This window comes from Eurypyga helias, unplaced genomic scaffold (assembly GCF_000690775.1).
Source record: "Eurypyga helias isolate BGI_N326 unplaced genomic scaffold, ASM69077v1 scaffold1584, whole genome shotgun sequence".
NCBI lineage: Eukaryota > Metazoa > Chordata > Aves > Eurypygiformes > Eurypygidae > Eurypyga > Eurypyga helias.
Window position 1 is genome coordinate 103,008 of NW_010245424.1, and position 19,063 is coordinate 122,070.

The 19,063-nt window shown below is 39.6% G+C and overlaps 1 protein-coding gene across 1 annotated transcript in view; it reads right to left on the reverse strand.

Annotated features, from left to right (window-relative positions):
* FAM189A1 (family with sequence similarity 189, member A1) overlaps positions 1 to 19,063 on the reverse strand; it is a gene marked incomplete at its 5' end in the record, with an annotated part of 33,684 nt that overhangs the window by 5,315 nt on the left and 9,306 nt on the right. The window contains 5 exons of the mRNA XM_010150047.1: positions 2,009 to 2,605; positions 4,146 to 4,221; positions 7,650 to 7,785; positions 8,406 to 8,566; positions 16,466 to 16,573. Of these exons, the coding sequence (XP_010148349.1) occupies positions 2,009 to 2,605; positions 4,146 to 4,221; positions 7,650 to 7,785; positions 8,406 to 8,566; positions 16,466 to 16,573 (1,078 nt within the window). The remainder of the gene's footprint in view (positions 1 to 2,008; positions 2,606 to 4,145; positions 4,222 to 7,649; positions 7,786 to 8,405; positions 8,567 to 16,465; positions 16,574 to 19,063) is intronic.

Sequence of the window (19,063 nt, forward strand, 5' to 3'; positions counted from 1 at the left end):
TGGTTCCCTTTCTCTTCGCCTATGTATGTATATGACTCTGGACGTTTTAAAATTCTGCAGTGAGATCTATACCTATAGCCAGCCATGGAAAACCTAGACCAAATGCCTTTTTAAAGTTATAAAGGCTCTAAGGCACTTCAGCTGTGCTTAGGGAAAATAAGCTTCAGGGCTGCTACAAACAGCTGGTCCACGTTACTAGGATTGTGCTGCTTCTAACGTGTATGATTTCCAGATGAAGTTCAACAAAAAGTAGAGGAAGGGGAAGTGATGTGAAGAGGTGAAAACCTTTACCGAGTAAAATTTGCAACCGGTAGTCTGCCAGACATAGAAATGAAAGAAATAGGCACATCTAGACTCAAGCGCTTTCAAAGATGGCATTTTAAAGAGTCTCCTGTAGGCAGCAAAAGAGCAGCAAAGGAGGTCAGCACAAACACGTTCCCCTTGAGGTACTTCGTTTGCTCCCCGCTCTGCTGCATGTGTATCATCTCTGCTCCTTTATTACAATCTTCACTAAGCCCGGTTACAGCTCACTAATGTTCAACCTGTGTCCCTCAACTCACACAGGGCCAAGAACTTGGAAATTACAGTAAATCCCATAATGCCACTTCTCCAGAAAAGATGATGGACGTATTTAGGACATGTTAAAAATGAAGGCAGAGCATCTGTTGAGGCAGGTGTCCCTGCAGTCAGCTAACACGCAGACATGGCTGCCTGCAGTAATCTCTCACTCAAACACTACTCAAAGCATCCATGGAGCACAATATGGCAAACTTGCAGTGCATGATCCAGAAGAGAAAGGGCTGTTTATGTCTTCCTGGCACAGTGGAAAGGATTCAGAAATTCCTACTTGCCCTCGGCACAGCAGCTTCATAGCGCACATATCCTGGCAGAGTAAATGTCATACAATAAATGCAGACTTGTGAAGATTCACTTTTCCTGGCCAGGAGGCTGAGGCTAGATTTCTAAAGGTAAAAGACATGAAATTATTCAGCCAAGTACAAGGTGTCTGAATTCATAGGAACAGAATAATGATGCAGAAAGCGTAACAGAACCAACACATCTTCCTAAATAAAACCTGTTGTTTCAGCATTTTGTCTACCTTTGGTTAGAGCTAGTCACATGATTCTTCCTCCAGACCCCATAGAAAGCCCAGTGAACACATCTGTAACAGCACAGTCTATGACACCCTGCAAAGCTTTTATCTTTACTCTCAAACCACTTCTCCAGGTTACCCCTCTGAATCTCTTAATCAGCTTATACTCTTTGTAAAACCTGCACTTTTCAAATGGTTTAGACAATTCTACACTCCTGCTATTATTTGATCAAGTCCTTCTCTACTAAATCAAACATTTCTTTTCCACTAACAAGCAGATTTTTAGGAAGATACACTGTTCAGCTAACAATGTCTCCTCTCTTCTTTCCTACTTGTCTAAAAGGAGATTGGTATCAGATGATGTTCATCCACAATGGCCAAAAGCTTTCCTTTTTCATTTATCATCTCCTCACGTGCCTCATCTTTCATTTCTTTGTCCTTTAAAACTTGTTCCCATCCAGCCCAACTTGCCACTCCCCAGTCATACCGACTGCCTCTGCCACGCGGTGTCAGTGTTGCCCTCAGGAAACACAACCTGCTGTATAAACAGGCATGACAGCTCAGTTAACCGTTTCCTAGACGGACCCCAGCTACCATTCAACTTCTGTGTTTAGCTTCTCAGTACAACAATACAGGCAGGTGGAAGCACCCACTCAGGAGAGAGTTTTCTGAGCACTGCAGAAGGGCTGCTACAATTCAGAAAAGCCAAAATTAATTTCACTCCGCCACTTTTCCCATTTCCATTCATTTTAAAGGTTTTTCAAATCTAGAAAATGTGCATGGCACTAAAGCCTTCACACGTAAGTCAACCCTCATTGGAAGCTTCCATACAATTTCCAGCAGCACCAGTTGCTGCATAGATCACATACCACTCATTTGTTCCACGCTCCGCCAGCCTCGGGGCTCTACACCTACCTTCTGCGTAAGACGAACACGACACGGGGTCACTAGTTGATCGGACTATATTTGGAGCGCGGTGCTTTGTAACACGATGCTGCTGGACAGCACCTCCGTGGCTGCTTGCGCTTGCGTAGCATGGAGCATTTGCAGGCCTGAAACAGGGAGAGGTCTGGGAAGGGACAGGAGGCTGGCTAAACACCGCACAGCAGATTCGCTTTTGCTTCGAAGAGAGCATGGCACTGCTGCCTTGAGCAGAACTCTGCAGTTCTCTTTCTGAGGGGGTGAAACTCTCTGAGGAACACTCCAAGGACCTGCCGTGGGGACAGTTCTTTTCTTGTCCTTGAGACCTGTCTGTAGAGGCTGGGCTGTGGGAACGGTCATCCTCATCAGGAAACCCCTCTGAGCGAGTTCTGTGGAACCTGCAGCGGGTGCTGTAATCCAGAGTGCTGCAGCTCTGGTCCGTGGCCCCTTTGGGGGGTGTACAGTAGGGAGAAAGATCTGCAGAAAGGAGAGATCCTTGAACTTCCAGCGAACAAAGATCTTCAGAGGAGCAGCTATGGTCTGGGATATCAACAGCCTCAGAGACCGTCAAAGAAGTGCTCTCAACAGAAACTGCAAAACAAGAGAATCGCAGAGAAGTAGAGGCTTCTTGCCCCTCTCCCATTCCCCTCCACCCCTGTTTTCAGTACACTGATTTACATCCAGTAATTGGCACGTACATCAGTAATTACTCCAAAGCTTTCAGATGACACAACACCAAAGCAAAAGACTGAAGTCATTTACTTGTTTCTAGTGTCCTTCAGCACAGATAATTTATGCTGTCCTCGAGTATATCCTTCTACTAAGAAGCCTGCCTGAGCACTGATACCAAAGTATGATCTGTAACTGCTTCTGGACAGGAAGAGCTCTTTCACTACTGGTTTCTCTGGTCAACAGTGACAGACGGCCTTGGCAGAAAAAGTAAAGCTGAAAAGCCATGGCACTGATCACTTTCAAACCTACGCTACTGTCACTTTTCGCTGTGCACCTAAGACTTGGCAGTCAATCATTTCCCTGAAGCATATATGTAACTTCTCGACAAATGAGAACTCACCATCATGTACCATCTCTGGCACACAAAACGTGTGACACCTCAGACAGAGAGTAAATGTTCTGTGCAAGGTCACATCATCTTTGAAGCCCTTTGCATTAAAAACAGAGATCTTTATCACTTCCTCTGTCATGTCTACAAATACGTGTTATGGATGAAAATAGCCCCATATATTAAAATAAATATTTGGCTCTCTTTATTCCCAAACTCAGGACAAAAAGAAAGTAAAACTAGATAATACAGTCTTCAGGTTCCAATAATGCAGACACTTTTCCCATATCAAATTGGAATACCTTAAAGTTCTACATTTCAAATAAAAATATTTACAAAGCACAAATCACTTAATTGTATTTAGCTCAGCAGCCTCTGATACCCTTTTTTGCATCACAGCTGTTGATGAGACAAACATATCTTAATTGGTTTGTTCAGGAATAGAAAAATAGGATCTTTAGTGCATTAGAGAACATTTCTTAAGTGCTCCCAGGTTTTAGGAAGCTTTCTACAGTATAGGGACTATATAACTATGACAATGAAATGAAATATTCATGAGTTTGGATTTTATGAAGCACATTTTCTTCTTGCATAAAATGAATCACAACAACTGTTTTCTGTGAGGGCTTCCCAAACAACTTCCAGCACCTCTAAACAAACAGGGTCTGGGCTGCTACTCATCTACTTGTGTTCACAACAGCTATGCTTCAGGCAGCAAGCTTCCTATTCAGGCTTTGGGAAGCCATGCAGGAAACTATGACATGGAGAAGGCATGTGGACTATCAGGAAGACGCCTGTGGTTGCTGACAATGAGAAACAAACTGCCAGCTGTGAGCATGACTCTTCAAAGAGAAAGGACAGTTGCCATGTCTGCCTCAAAGGGCTTCACAGAGCATGCTTTGTTGAGCAAAGCTCTCCTCTGCACTTCCAGCCACATCAGTTTCTGACGTGAAAAGGTGGTTCTTGCCATGAACGATCTGAAAGCAAATCCTTCTTCCACTGAGAAGGAAAAGTCCACTGAACATTCCCATGACATCTTCCTCAAGCAGACAAACATAATGCTAGGATTACCTTGTGTGCTGAAGTCCAGGGTCACGTTCCTCTCGCCCACACTTGATTCAGATACTTGCTGATCAGTACCAGTGACCTACATGAAAATTGTTTAACAAAACAGCACATTGATCTGCAACTTACCGAGACAAAGTATAGCACTGACGGCCCTAAGAACACACCTGATACTGTGAAATGGCTACCGCGTAAACTGCTGTTTAGGCTGAAAGCTGTTAAAGACAGTATTTTACCATGCCTTGGCTCAGGAGCAAATGCAGGGCAAATGAACGTGCTGAAAGCAATTTTTCATTTCTTCCTAATCTACACGCTACGTTCACATTGTGTTCATAGGGAGCCGGGGCTGTGGCCAACGTTACAGAACGTTATGTCTGCAATGTTTAAAAGTAAAGGCTTTATTACAAGCAATCTCTCTTTCTACAGTCTGCATTTTCCAGATTATACTTTCTTCCCTACAAACTGTAATGTCTTGTTAAACCCTGTAGCATCATTGCCACCCAACGTGGCTGATGCAGGGCGCTCTCCATCCTATCAGAGATTGCTGAAGGGAGATAATACTAGGAGCCACCTGTTTTCTGAAAGGATGGATCTAAGAGGGAAACCTCCCTTCACTTCTGAGAATCGTGAAATACAGAATCAGTCCTGCTGGAAAGACTTGATCCATAAACACCTGACATTTAGGAAATTTTCCTTCTACTGATTTTCATAGACTTTGGATTGGACCTTGTTGCCAATCTCATGAGGTTTTTAGCAGTTCTTGGGACTGTGATTACTAAAAAAATGGTTCCAACAACTAGCTGGTAACAATAAATAGGAAAAAGAAGAGTAGAAGAAAGTGAGAATGATGCCATCTTTAGCAGGAAGCCTATCTGCTTTCTGTCTGTAGGGCTGCAATTAGCTACTAAAAGCTTATTATGGTTGGTGACAGAGTCTAGCAATAACCATCAGTCACTGCTGTGAAAACCTTTCTGTCAAGAGCTTAATTTGTAACCGGCCTTCTAAAAACCAAATGTGACACTATTACTCCAAAGCTATTAAGGAAAGAGCTTCCAGTGCACATGCCAGCCTAGATTAATGCACACATACATATGCATCCCTTACTGCTCTCACTATCGTTTTTTATACCCACCTATCCATAGCTTACTGCGATCGAGGGAGCAGGAAACTTCTTCTGATACAAATTTAGTTTTTAAGGGTAAAGTCTAAAGGTTAGCAAATACAACTCTAAACAAAGAACAGTACCAGAAAAAGCTCATTCTCTGCACATTCCATCCCTTCTCAGGCTCTGCCTCAATCTCGGAGGCTCCTTCAGAGGCTGCAAGCCTTGCAGCAACATACCTAAAGACACGGGGCTGCATGAAGGAGGTAACATTCTTCGAGGCGACTCATTACCATGTGAATGCTCAGCTTAACCTCTGGATGCTTGCTTACATAGTGCAGACTATATTATATCATTAATTTTCTCTAATTACAATGGCTGGAAAACAACCAACCAACCACAAAATATGACAAATACATGGGACAAATTCACACACACAGAAATTGCTTCTTGAGACTGCAAATATTCCCCTCTCTATAAAATCTGCCATATACAGAAAAGCACTCATCATCTTTAGGGTTTATCTCTAAAGGGCCTCATTCATAACCAGCATCCCTAAAAGTGGGAAAACAAAAGATTTCAGGCATGCGGAAGAAATGGGGGATTATAATTTGAATTTTGGTTTTGTCTACTTTTTTCAATATTTACCCACAATTTGCAAAACATAAGCCATTTATACTTATCTGATCAATGTGTTCCCTTTTCCTTTCATTCACAAAAATAGCTGCTGAATGAATTTTATATGCATTTGGAACTGATAAACCTTTTGTTTGGGGGAAGGAGAATCATGGTTTCAATTGTAGGAGGTAACAATGACAATTTTATGTCAGGTCAGAGTTTTGGTTCAGTTAGGGATGGCATGTGGTTTCCTACAGGTTCTTGCACCACCTAGGGTAACCAAACCTTACTGACATGCACATGCTCAGACATAAGGTGGTCAAGACAGTCAGTAAGCTATCAATAGGAAAAGAAAGCAAACCCATGCTTTTAATAAGCCTGCACAGCCTACAGGTTATAGCAAACCTTACAAAGCAGTCACTGGTATAATCCACCCAGAACCCTGACCTCTTTGTTCTTGTCTTTTGTATATGCTAGTCAATACTTTGCATGGAAAACAGTGTGTGAAACACTTTCTTCCACAGTCATAAAATGGGATTTCCTAATCAGTACAGATGACAACAGCAATTTTTTCTTAGATGTAACCACTTCAATTAGCACTGACATTTGTTGTCTGTGAAATGCATGAAACATTGAGTCTAATTTGATACAATTTAATAAATTTCTACAGACCTCAATCCATTTAAAAACAAACAAAACCTATCGCTTGATGCTCAGTAAGAGGTTTTACAATTATGACATTATTACATAATTGTTTCCAGAAGCACTTCTGTAGCTAAAGCTCTGCCGTGATTTCCATTGCAAAGTGTGCCTTTGAGGGATTTCTAAGTCAAGTTATTCCAGTTCATACTGTACTGTAGCTTAGTGTGTAGTATATGGGAGCATTTGCATCATGTAAGAATTTAGGAATCCATTTTTTCCCTCTTGTAGACCTAAAACTGCCTTAGACTTTGACTCCATTCCTCCATTTACAGATCGACGGGGACACTGACTGCAAAAAAAATACGTCAGGGCTTTTGCTGTCAAGAAAAGGAGCTGACTACAGAGCCTAGGCTTTTGTTAGCATTGCCAGTGTATTTCACTTTTGACACTCAGCAGCCATTGTTACTTAGCTCCTACAAGCTCTCTGAACCAGCAGCTAACAGGCATATATAAACTCACTCCTAGTAGGAAACCATATAATTATCACCATTTAGAAATTAAAAATCACCACTCCTTTTCACTTGTGATTAGCACAAACACTTCGGAAACCCAGGTGACCAGAGATGAATAGGCAAGGCACTGACACTGACCCCGGATGCCAAAAAAACCCAGTCAATGCATGTACTTATTAAAGCTTATGCTCTAAATGTCAATATTTGTCTGAAGTATACTGGATCGTGTCTCAAAGTTTAGAATAAAGGTGTTATGCACTCCTGGGAGAAACTCTTTCTTGCATGTAACAGCAGAAGCTATTAAAAGCTGAGCAGCCAGAAGTACAAGCAAGGGATAGAGAACTACTCATTGCTTTCATAGGAAGAACAGGTCCCTAACCTTTTATCATTCAAATCTTTGCTCCCTATGGTTTCTTATCAGCTGAGAAGTTGCACAAGAAGATAAGGAAAAGTAAAATTCACTAGTTCAACCCTTTAAAAGAGAATGGTCTGAGAACTGTTTTTCAAGAATGTAAATATGTTTTAACGGTTGTTCCCCTAAAGTACCATTAACTCCTAAATTCTTTTCAATAATTCATTTTAGATGAAATTGTTTCACATCATGAAAATTTGATAATTTCCTTTGGCTTTCCTTACCTGACTGGCAGGCGTCTCCCCAATCACTGCCTCATACGGAGGGGGCAGCTCAGCTGGATACAGCATTCCTGGGCTGTTAATGGTTACTTCGTATAAAGCACTAAATGGGGAATGAGGGAAGTCCAAGTGGAGACCTCTGTTTAAAAACACAAACAAGCAGCCTTAATTATTAAGAAATTGCACTGGATTTGTTTGGTAGACTATTACCTGCACTACAGTGATGTACAGTCTTCCTTGAGTTCAAAGCCAATATACTACGAAGAATTGTATCGAAGAAATCTGTTAGACAACCAAAAGGAAGCCCTCGTTCACAAGATAGCTTAGAAATTGTATTTCATTTTGGATGCCAGCCATCTCCTCCAGCCCATTTTGCCATCATTTATATCCTTCACTACTCCACAATAATACACACCAATTATAATGATTTCCTTAGCAAATTAAATGTCATATTCAACTTCAAGTGTATATCGTTAACAACTGTGAAAGGATTACCTATAAGCTGATCTCTGCTTTAAGTTCAGGCATTGCTACCCTTGTCTTAGCTAAGTTCAATCACTTCGCCATTACACCAGTGCTTTAACACAAATATTTCCAGCTGCACCCTAACAAGTGTGCAAAAAATGTATGTCATCTCTCTGGACAAGAGGCCCCTAGTGTAAGTGAAGGACGTTACTTGGCTTCATATTCTTTGCAAGAGCTTCACAGTCCGTAGCTCAGAACTATGCGATGACTGTAACTACGGGGAAGAAGAATCACCTCTGCGCCTCTATCACTGGTGTGCAGGTATATTCGGGTGGGTAGTAGGGTGGAGGTGGTATTGGTGGTATGAACTCATCAAAATCCAGGGTTTGATGCAGGATAGTTCCATGTGGAGTCATGCAGTCAGGATTGGTAGAATGCGGCCTCTGTGGCAGAAACTGAAAATGAACAGGTCAAGTTCCTTCAGATGGTAGAAACATCATCACCAATAACAGAAATTTTAATAAAAGGTCAGTATTAGCAACCCTGACCAATACTCAGTGTCATTAAAATCCATACCGAAATAAAAGACACACTTCTAGAAGCGTAAGAGTACTTCAGATGAGTGTGAAGCGCGAGTCTAATTACCAAAATATAACACAAGCTTTTACTAAAGAGAGAAGCCTGTGCCTCAGTCACTCTTGGGATGCAGGACCCAGACATTTGAAATTAAATAGCTTTTCAAGGAATACTTCTACCTTGTCATACAATTCCATTATAGCACTGCATAATCACCTGTATTTTAATAACTGATGAACAACAGATACACCTACTAAAATAACTATTTGCATGTTTTTGTTTCCAATCTGGAATGCCTTGTCTTACAGAGAAAAACACAAATCCACTCCCTCCAAAAAAACCCAATAAAACAAACAAGAAACAAGCTATCACATGTTCATTACATTTTGAATAAGACAACTACCAATATCCCACATACTTTTCACTTCCAAAAAAAGGGTAATTTATAACTACTCTTTAGTGTTCTTCTAAAATAAAATATTCTTAATGGCCATTTGTGGTTTGGGGATACAGACACTGAAAGTAAGGAAAACATTTATTCCATATAAACATCTCAAAGCCAAAAAGAAAATCGCTACACTGAATAATAAAAAGTAATAATACTGAGAACTACTGTCAGCATTTGTGCCAGGAACCTAATCAGCAGCTAGCAGAGCAGGGATATCAGGAAGCCATTCCCGATACCTTCAATATCGGAAACACTGCAACTTAACGAGTCCTCCCACAAAGGCTTCAACTACTTCCAGATCAAATATGGACCACTCCGCAGATCACAGGGACCCAGCCACCTTGGCCTGGCTTTATATGGACCAAAAGGCAACCCAAAACCCCAGAAGAACTCTTTCTTTGCCAGGCAAGGTTCTCCTGTCATACCACTCTTCTTGGATCAGTAGATGACTTGGTCTTGCCTTTTAAAACAAGTGAGCTAGGAAAATTTGCTGAAGGCCTATTTGTTTTTTTGTACTGCAACAGGAGAATAGGTGTCTTTGCACTGCTGTCTCATTACACTGTTGTTTGTTTAAATCCATAATAAAGACTTACGAAGCAGTGAAACAAAAGGGAAAATGCTTATGCTTAGGAAATCTGGGAAATACAAAGTAAATATTCTCATTTTCAGTGTCAAAGCTTGTATTTTTTAGTTTTTTTAAAATTTAACTTGGTGCAGTTACGCTGAATTTCCATTACCATAGAAATTATACTGGTCCTTGGCATGTAAAAAGCTGAGTTACATCTTAAGTCTACTAACACGCGTTATGCATGATGTTTGAAAGGTCAAAGCTGTAATAATGCAAGACAACAGAGGGTCAGGAGAACCAATTTCAGCTGTTTGCGACAATGAACTTAGTTGCTTACTATTCAGCTCTAGAGTGATTTTCACACATAACTATTAAATAAAGGAGCTCCTCTGCAGAGTATGTTGTACCATTATATCCTACAGCCAATCAACGACTTTCAGCCACTGCAGAATACTGATGGTACAGGAATAAAAGACATGACATCTACCTGATTTACTCTTTGCTACATAAAATGTCTGATACTCTTCAGCACTTTCTTTCATATCACGTGATGCAGTTATCCTGAGTACTATCAGACCTTTATACTGATTGTCTTACTGACTAAAACTGCATCTTTGCAGTCAGTCTAAATTCACCCAATCTTTCAACAGCCATTTCCCAAACTGCAATGTTACATGAATATTAACTGTTAAACACCAAACTTCTGGCCTAAGGGATACAATCATCAGCAGTCATCAGTCTGCTACCATCCCAAATACACTGAAGAATCTTTTAGGAAAAAAGGAAGTAAGGCAAACTTCAACTCAGTGACCCAAAAACTGTATACAGATTTATCATAACAAAGTCAGATATCTGTATACTCTGGCTCACATTTTGTACCCTCCTTGATTCCACTGAACTCAGGGCTATACTCACTTTCCTAGTAGAGTTGATAATTTGTCATTTTAACAGTTAGGAAACTAAACAATTTTATTTTACACCTTTCTTTACCGTCTCCCAGACTATTTCCATATTCTGCCATGGAACCCAAGCTTTGGTTTCCACCAGAGAACACACAGCTCCATCCCTTCAGTCCTCGAGTTCCCTGGAGCTTGTTTCATGCTGCCATATATAGGGAGCGATACTCTCATGGCTCCGGAGAACAGGCAATTAAACACACAGCACTTGTACAGAGTGAACTATCAGCATACATTTTATGGGATGTGACAGAAGGGGAAGGTTTTACACAGGGTAGAAGGGGCTGTGGTTCAAGAAGGAAGAGAGCTAACATTTAGATGCAGTTCAGTTTAACAGCAGAATCTTTTGCATCCCTTCAAAAATTTTTACTGTGAATACAAATCATGGCAACGAACTGTGACCAATGTCAAGAATGAGTGGCAAAACAGACATGAAAGATGCATGTATTTGGGGTGTGGGGGTGTGTGTTCATAAACAACAGTTTACCTGTGTGATATCATCCTGCTGGAAGGCACAGAAATCAAATTGAAAAAGGCTGTAAGAGGAAGACTACCAGGAAATGAAACAATAGCAAAAATAAGGGATTATCGCAAAGAACAGACATCCTTGAGAAAACAATCGGAAAGCTATTAAGTGGGAATTATATCACACGTTATTCCATCTATTCTATCTACTAATTTCTACTAGCCTGCAGAAGTTTATTCTTCCTACAGCCAAAAGTATTTTAAGAATCTTTAAGGGTTAGTCTCAAGCGGTGAAGGCTGGCAGAGGCTCACCAAAGACTTAATACAGAATCCACAGGTAAGGCGACGACACGGTAACAAAATGCAAACAGCTGACAAAGCTGGAGTGACGCTGACAAATGCTTTCACAAGGAACCACATGTTTTTGGTATTAGAAGACAGTAATTACTAAATAATCAGTCTCAAAATGTTGATGGCAAGTTCAGCAGACAACAAGAACTGCCAAACAAAAACCAGCGCCAGGATTCACTGCTCAGCAACTACGACATACCCAACCCAGTAACTGCCGTACATCAGTACGTGACTAGTGCTCTAAGGGAATCATCTACAGCGTTTCCCACATCTGCATGGAATTACCTCTGCCATCCACAGCACGTCTAACACATTCACTCTGTAACCAGTCCTTTGGAGATTCCAGGGTTTGTTATCCTCATTTTGTTCTCTATGTGGCATTTATAAAAATCTGCTAGTTCTTGGGAATGGGAAATAAGAAAATTTTATTGCACAGAATTAAATATTGGCATGTTCTGTACAGTAAGAGCTATTTGCAATATACTTGGGTCTACAATTCTGTCTTCCTCCTAGACAGGTTGCTTTTTCCTTTCCTGAAACACTGGAATCAGTATCTCCTAGAGGGAAATGTAGATACCAACCGCATGCAAGTACAGTTGACTGCTGACTCTTCTAGTTTGTCCCTGATTTTAACGGGAAATTGCAGTAAGTTTCCTTATTTTGATAAGGAAAACAGATTCAAATGTTTCTGCTCTGTTGTTTCCAGCTGCTGTTCCTATAACCTTCAGAAGCTCTGTAGTCTCAGAGGGACTGGTTTGTGACACTGCATCTTTCTTAAAGTACCGACCATATTTTAAGTAGTCTCAGATATTAAGGGTTCTTATTCTGCCAGTGAAGTATGACATGGAAACTGGTATGTTTTCTAAAAATGTCCTAAGCTTTTCCACAAAGATTTCTATTTTACTTTTTTATTTGCGGGGGGAGAGAAGAGGAGGCAGGGAAGGGGAATATTTATCCAACCATATTTCCATTCAGGATGTTTCTATGGATGTATGTCATTTGCATGCACACTTCTAAAAAAACTGTCATCTGGGCTTTACAGTACCTTTAAGTGAGCTTTGCACCAAAAAATGTAATACTGAGGTTTTGATGCAATTAGGTTAAATAATAAAAATTATGTAATAAATTAAGATAAATTCTCACTTAATAAAAATCTTCATCCTGAAGGACTTTTTAAATTATAATTTCACCAAGATAAGGGGTTAAACAATGTGAGCAAGGTATTATCCTCATACAGAGGTGCTTTATTTGAGGTGTTTGAGTAGAAATATTAACTACAGCCTATTAAGTTAATGACATGCTGAATTATCATTATGGCTGATGAAAACAGAAATTAAATGTTACAGCTTGCATGTGTCATCATTACCTTATTTCCTCTACAAAATAACAGATAGTTGAGATATCACACAACATGAAGAACAGTTACTAACAGTGATGGTGATAAAATCAGAATACACTGACAGTACTTCTAGGATAAGTACCATATAAACCTATTTGGAGCAGAGGACTGGAATAGGTGCACTTGATGCTTTAGCTTGGCCACAGTGGGTGTAATTTCGTGTATTTCTTGGTTTAATTCAGGCAGCTACCTTTCGGAGAAAACTGTGTGAATCTTTGCAGTAGCCATTCATCAGACAAAATGCAGGCTGAAACCGCTGCAGGCCACAAATGACATACCATGGAAGTGACAGCTTGGTTATTAAGAGACGTTTCTTCACATTACAGAACCTTGATGTAATCTGATTCGATTCACATGTATCTGCTGGAGGGGTGTGTACACAGAAAGAACAATTCTGGGAAGCCCTGTCATGGTGTGCAGCCTTACACTGTCTAAAGCAGTGAAGCACATAACAAATGCTGTTTCAATCTTTAACTGTGGTACAACCTACTCTTGCAGCTTTAGGACAATTGGCAGATTCATTTTCTTTTCCTGAGCAACTGTGTATACTTAACAGGGTGAGAAAGGTTCAAGGGAGATGAAAAGTTTGGGGTACTTACTCAAAGAAGGAATAACATAGGAAAATATGCTTTTGCATCCCATACAACAGTACAAAAGTAAAAACTACAGGAAACTGAAATATAATGCAATAAAAATAATTTGCAATAAGTTGCAGTAGTTTTTTTTCCCATAACACTTGAAATGTTTGTTTGGTGGGATTATTTTTAACCAAAAAACTCCCTTCAAATGAATCGGAAAATTTAATCTGCACTTAGTACCAGACAGCTTGTGCTTTTATTTTTCAGGGTTTTTTATTTTTCAGTATTTTAGTAAAATACTAAAAGATCAGTACATCTGAAGGTAGTACTTTCCAATAAAATAGTCAGATTGCTTATATAAATTGTATAGTCAGTAGATGCAAAAGTTGGCAAGAAAGCAGACATTCATCAAACACCGTTGCAGATTTTCTGGAGACTGTATTACACCCCAGCTCTACGGTGCTAGGCAATAAATACCTGGAGCACACGGAACAGCTTCATGCCAGAAGAAAACTTGAAATTATTTGAAATCAGCAAAAAAATTCACCATTCCAAATGATTAATTTCTGAGACAAGAACACTAACACAGCACATGAATCACAAAACTGATGAGCTAATGATAACCTAATCACGTCCGAGGAGGATGTTCCCAATGGCATAATACTTTTGCTGGCTAGGAATTACATTTTTATGCCCCCTCCTCCTACCAGAGAGACTATGCACCTCTTGAATACTGTAAGAGCAGAGTAAAAGAATTGGCACAATCATTACAACCTTTTCATATAAGAGGGGTGGAAGCTCTTGCTGCTGCTACCTTAAACTTCCAGCATGGTACAACCCTGCTAAGAGAGTATGCATACCTCAGGGAAAAGGAAAGGAAAAAGCACAAATCAAGCATTAACAAGCAAGAAAAAAAGAAAATAAGAATCCAGGGTGCAGGAGAGCAAAAGGGAACTGCAGATCATGGGACAACAGACTGAAAATAGTGAAAGAAAAAGAAATCTTTAGGTCAGAGTTCAGCTGGTCTAAATAAGCATAAAGCCAGTGAAGTTACGCTCACTTAGGCCTGGTAGGAATTTGGCTCAGCAACCTGAAAAAAGGGAAAAACTTAAGGCTAAACAAGAAAAGACTAGGGTCGAACAGAAAGAGCAATGTAATTTCCTTTCTCCTGTGGAGAGGGAAGAAAATTCTTGTCAACAGAGCTCGAAGGGTGGGAGAATGGACAAATAACCAGCCAAGTCAGAAAGATGGAAGCACAAATCATAGGTACCAAAAAGGAATTGACATAGTGGCAGCATCACCAGGTGGTAAAGAAAGAATTTTGGCGAAGAAATGAAGAATGAAGGGGCAGAGAAAAAAAGTACGTGCTTTTAAGGTATCTGACTTCCTGTTGAGATGACTGCTCCTGCACATCAGAAGCACTTTAATGTTGTTCTTGGTTCATTGTCATCTATACATTTTTATTCCTCTTACACTGCTAAATACCAGAAAATTAATTGTAGGTTAAGTTTCCTGGAATATATATGGTTACACTTCTGAATCACTGCTAGGCAGACAGGTCTTTACAGGTGTGATGATCATTTCATCTCCCTGTCATCACTGCAAGGTGAAGATGATCTTTAGTCAATGGGCAAACACTGGGCGGGGGGGGAAGAGTGTGTGTATGAAAAGAATGAATATGTAAAATATGATAAAAATCCTTTAACATTTAAAATGCAACGTGTCATCAGCAGAAAAGTCAATTTCTGTCAATTCTGTTCAACATCCACAACAAAGTTATTAAATAAACAGTTTACAAGCCTTTTAGAGCACACACTGGATGAATACATAGAGTGCTATAGGAAAAAATGCACTTACGTACCATTTGTAGGCACTATGCAGACATATGTGTAGACACTGTATCTGCTACTTTGTGAAGTAAACATCAGTTCACAGATTGCAGGTATTCTTCACCTAAGTTTGCAACCCAGTGACTGGAACATGTGTGTAGAAACGACAGCCTAATCTCTGTAATTCATGCACTTAAATGCAAATCAGTATCCACAGCAGTTAGTATATTTTTTTATTATTTCCTTGTTTGTTTTAAAATCGACTGCATCCCTGCATGGCTGGTCTGGGATTTTACAACTCTGACTGTTGTATATATGGTTTGAAGCTGACTTTCTGGGCCAGTATTTTATCTATGCAAACTTTTAAAATAGGAGACACAAATTTACTGATATTAGATGTGTGACTTGCCCTCTCTTATTAAACAGAAAATCATTTCCTAGATCAGCCAGCAACAGAGCTGGGTTAGAAACGGTATACCTGGCCTGCAAAATACAAGATTTTAAGTTTTTCTTTTCTTGTTTCAACATTACATTGAAGCCTTGAGAACCACAGCACTCATTTGGGATAGAAAAGCTATCTTTGTCCAACCAAAACAAGACAGTATCCTGTAATGCAGCTGGCTATGCAGAAGACTAATGGTCCTTTTCCCTCTTGTTTTAAACGCAAGTGCTACTCTTCAGAAGGAGAACATGTTCAGCTTCAAACACTGTTACTGGCACAGGGCTGTGAAAAGTTCCAGTTTTGAACTCATAGTTCTCATACCCAAAAAAGTAGTGAAAAATGGTATCTCAAAGCTAGCTAATTGCTCTGGACAGTATGGAAAATGATGATGATGAACAAGTTATGCACAGTAAATTTTCTGTCATACGTAACTGAACCTTGTTAATAACCTTGCTAACGAAAATAACATACTCCTCATCGCAAAATCTTGATTATAACTCTCTAATATAATTTGAAAACATTTCAAATACAGCACCTATTCATACTGCATATATCTGTATGCTATATTTATACAGATGCATGCAGATAAAAAAAATACACCCATATACACACACGTAACACTATACAAAGACACACAAACAGGCTTGAGTTCGTAAGCCAAGAGTAGGTACGAATGAGTACACACAGCTAAGGACAATGCTATGTTGGACAATACCCTGTGTTGCCACTGAAACATACTCACCATCTGCAGAAGATCAGAAGATACCATCTGCATGCAACACATTGCTGTTGCCAAGGCACAGACAATGGTGGAGATGATATTGAGAGCGCAGACACTGAACAACAGGTCCTGTGAAAAGACATGCATCAGAATGTCATCGCTTCTCTCAGAGACACCAAGGACAGGCAATACTTTTAGCAGTTTGATAATAAATGCTGTCAATGTCTATCAATTAATATGGTCTCAAATAAGTGTGTAGACCTCATTCAGCTCGTAATAATTTTTTTAAACCTTTCTGCAAAGGGAACAATTACTGAAACAAACATCTACCCACTTTTCACAATACAGGTTGTATTAGAAATTTCCTTAGAAATATTGGTATGTCAAGTTTTCCAGTTCCCAGAAGAGACAAATTACTGCTTTCACAGTGGACTCCAAAAAAACCCAAAACAAACAAAAAACCCCACAAAAACCCAAAACAAACAAAAAACCCCCTACAAAACAGACTGCTAATTAAAAACCAAAAACCAGATAAAATAACATACAGAAATGTCACTCCTTTCAGTAATTGAAATCTACAGCTTAGGGTTGTGTTTTAAAAAATACAGTGGAAACTCCAGTATGAAATAGAGAATGTTATCCTGAATCAGGTAGTCTGTGCATCTGAAACGATTTAGATACGAGAGAAATGCAGTGACTACATGCAGCCATTTCCCTTTGTGCTGATGAAATAAGTAAGTGCATATGGCCTTGTTGTTTAAAAACAAAACCCAAACCCATTAAAAATAGTAAACAGCAATACTTTGTTCTAAGTAGAATACAGTTTTTAAAAAGCTTAATTTATAACTAAAACATTTTTATGACAAAGGTATAAATAAAAAAAAAAAAACAACAACACAAAAAACAAACCCACAACTCTCTCTTCCAATCACTGGAGTTTTATTTATTTTCTCAACAGCCAGTGAAAAGGAACACTGACTTGACATGCTGGCAGCATTTCAAAACTACTGTGATCCTTCTACAGCAATTGCATCTCTGCTGTATTTGTGACAACTGTGTCTCAGTTAGTATTCTGAACAGCCAGTTAAAGTATATGAGAAGGTGTATCACAGAGAACAGGTGTGAAAAAAAATCAAAATTGTTACTACTTCATGACTAAAAACACTGACTGTGTAAGGAACATTCTGCAGGATCTAAGTTTAAAAGAATATTTCAGTCGCTGGCAGTGCAGAAAACTTCCATGCTATAAATCAATGGATTTCTTGCTTTGTTTTTTCCATCAGTACTGAAAACCATGATAGAAAAGCACGGATTTACTCCAGCCACTGTAACTGCATGCTCCTCAGGTGACCTTCATTTGAAGACCGAAATGCCAGCCATGGGAATCAGGCAGACCTTAAATGGGTCAACAAGTTCTAGTCATTTAATAGCTTACACTGAGACAGATTTGCTCTTGCTGATCTGGTCCATAGCTTTTGGTCATCTTGGCCAGCCCCTCAGCCAGGGGAATAATTAATCGATAGTAGCAACAGCAAAATACTGGAAAGGGCCAATCTCTAACAGAAGGTGATACAGAAGACTCATTCAAACAAAAAAGTCGCGTAGACCCATTTAGAGCATTCAAAATGAGGTAAACAGGCAAGTAAACCCCTAGAGATGCAATTAGTTTAACAGTGGCACAAGAAGAGACAGATCCTGCCCATTCTGCTCTCCATACGTAAACCTAGAGAACACCAAGGCAGACACAAGATCTAGGGTAGAAACAGCACTATTTCCTAGCAATAAGAAACTTCACTCATTGCTTACCACAGCCATTTAGAAACAAAAGATTTAGCTAATCCAAATGTATAACTTGATACCATTTATGCTAAGTAGTAACAGCAACATCAAAGTTGTAAATTAGGATCTCAAGTGTCTTTAAGACCCTCATACAACTTACATGCCTCAGGATAGACTCAATGTGCCCCTATCTCTCATGACAGATGTTTCTTTGATGCTTTCTTAACAATCCCACAGCTTCATCCCACTATTCCAATGTTTATCCCTGCCATCAGTATCTTCCTTATGTCCATGCCACAGTTGAAAACCATTGTGCCTTTTCTTCCATAGCTTGTGAAAACAGGCTATTTCATGGCAGACTTTCACACATTTAAACCCCATTATCATGCTTTAAGTCTTTTCCTCCTTTACTGCATGACACATTAATCCCATATCCTCCAATCCCCAACTCAGACCATTTTCCAAGGCCTCTGACCACTTCCATTAATTTAATTTGGTTCACCTCAAGCTGGTTCACATTTTTCCTGAAACGCAAAATCCTAAACTGGGCACAACTGAGGCCCTGCAAATGCTGACTTAACATAAGGATTATTCCTTGTGCTTTACAAACTATACTCATCCTTACACATCCTGCAATGATGACTGAGATGTTTTGCAATAGTACATCATCGATTTACCTTTTGTCCAACATAACCCCAGATCCTTTCCTGCAGAACTATCTCCCTCTTCATCCACCCAGTAGCTTAGGCCAGAATAACCATGATAAAGACAAAACTAATCTTGCTGGAGAAAAGCCAAAAATGGAATTTTGTTCTCAATTACACTTATGTCACATTTATA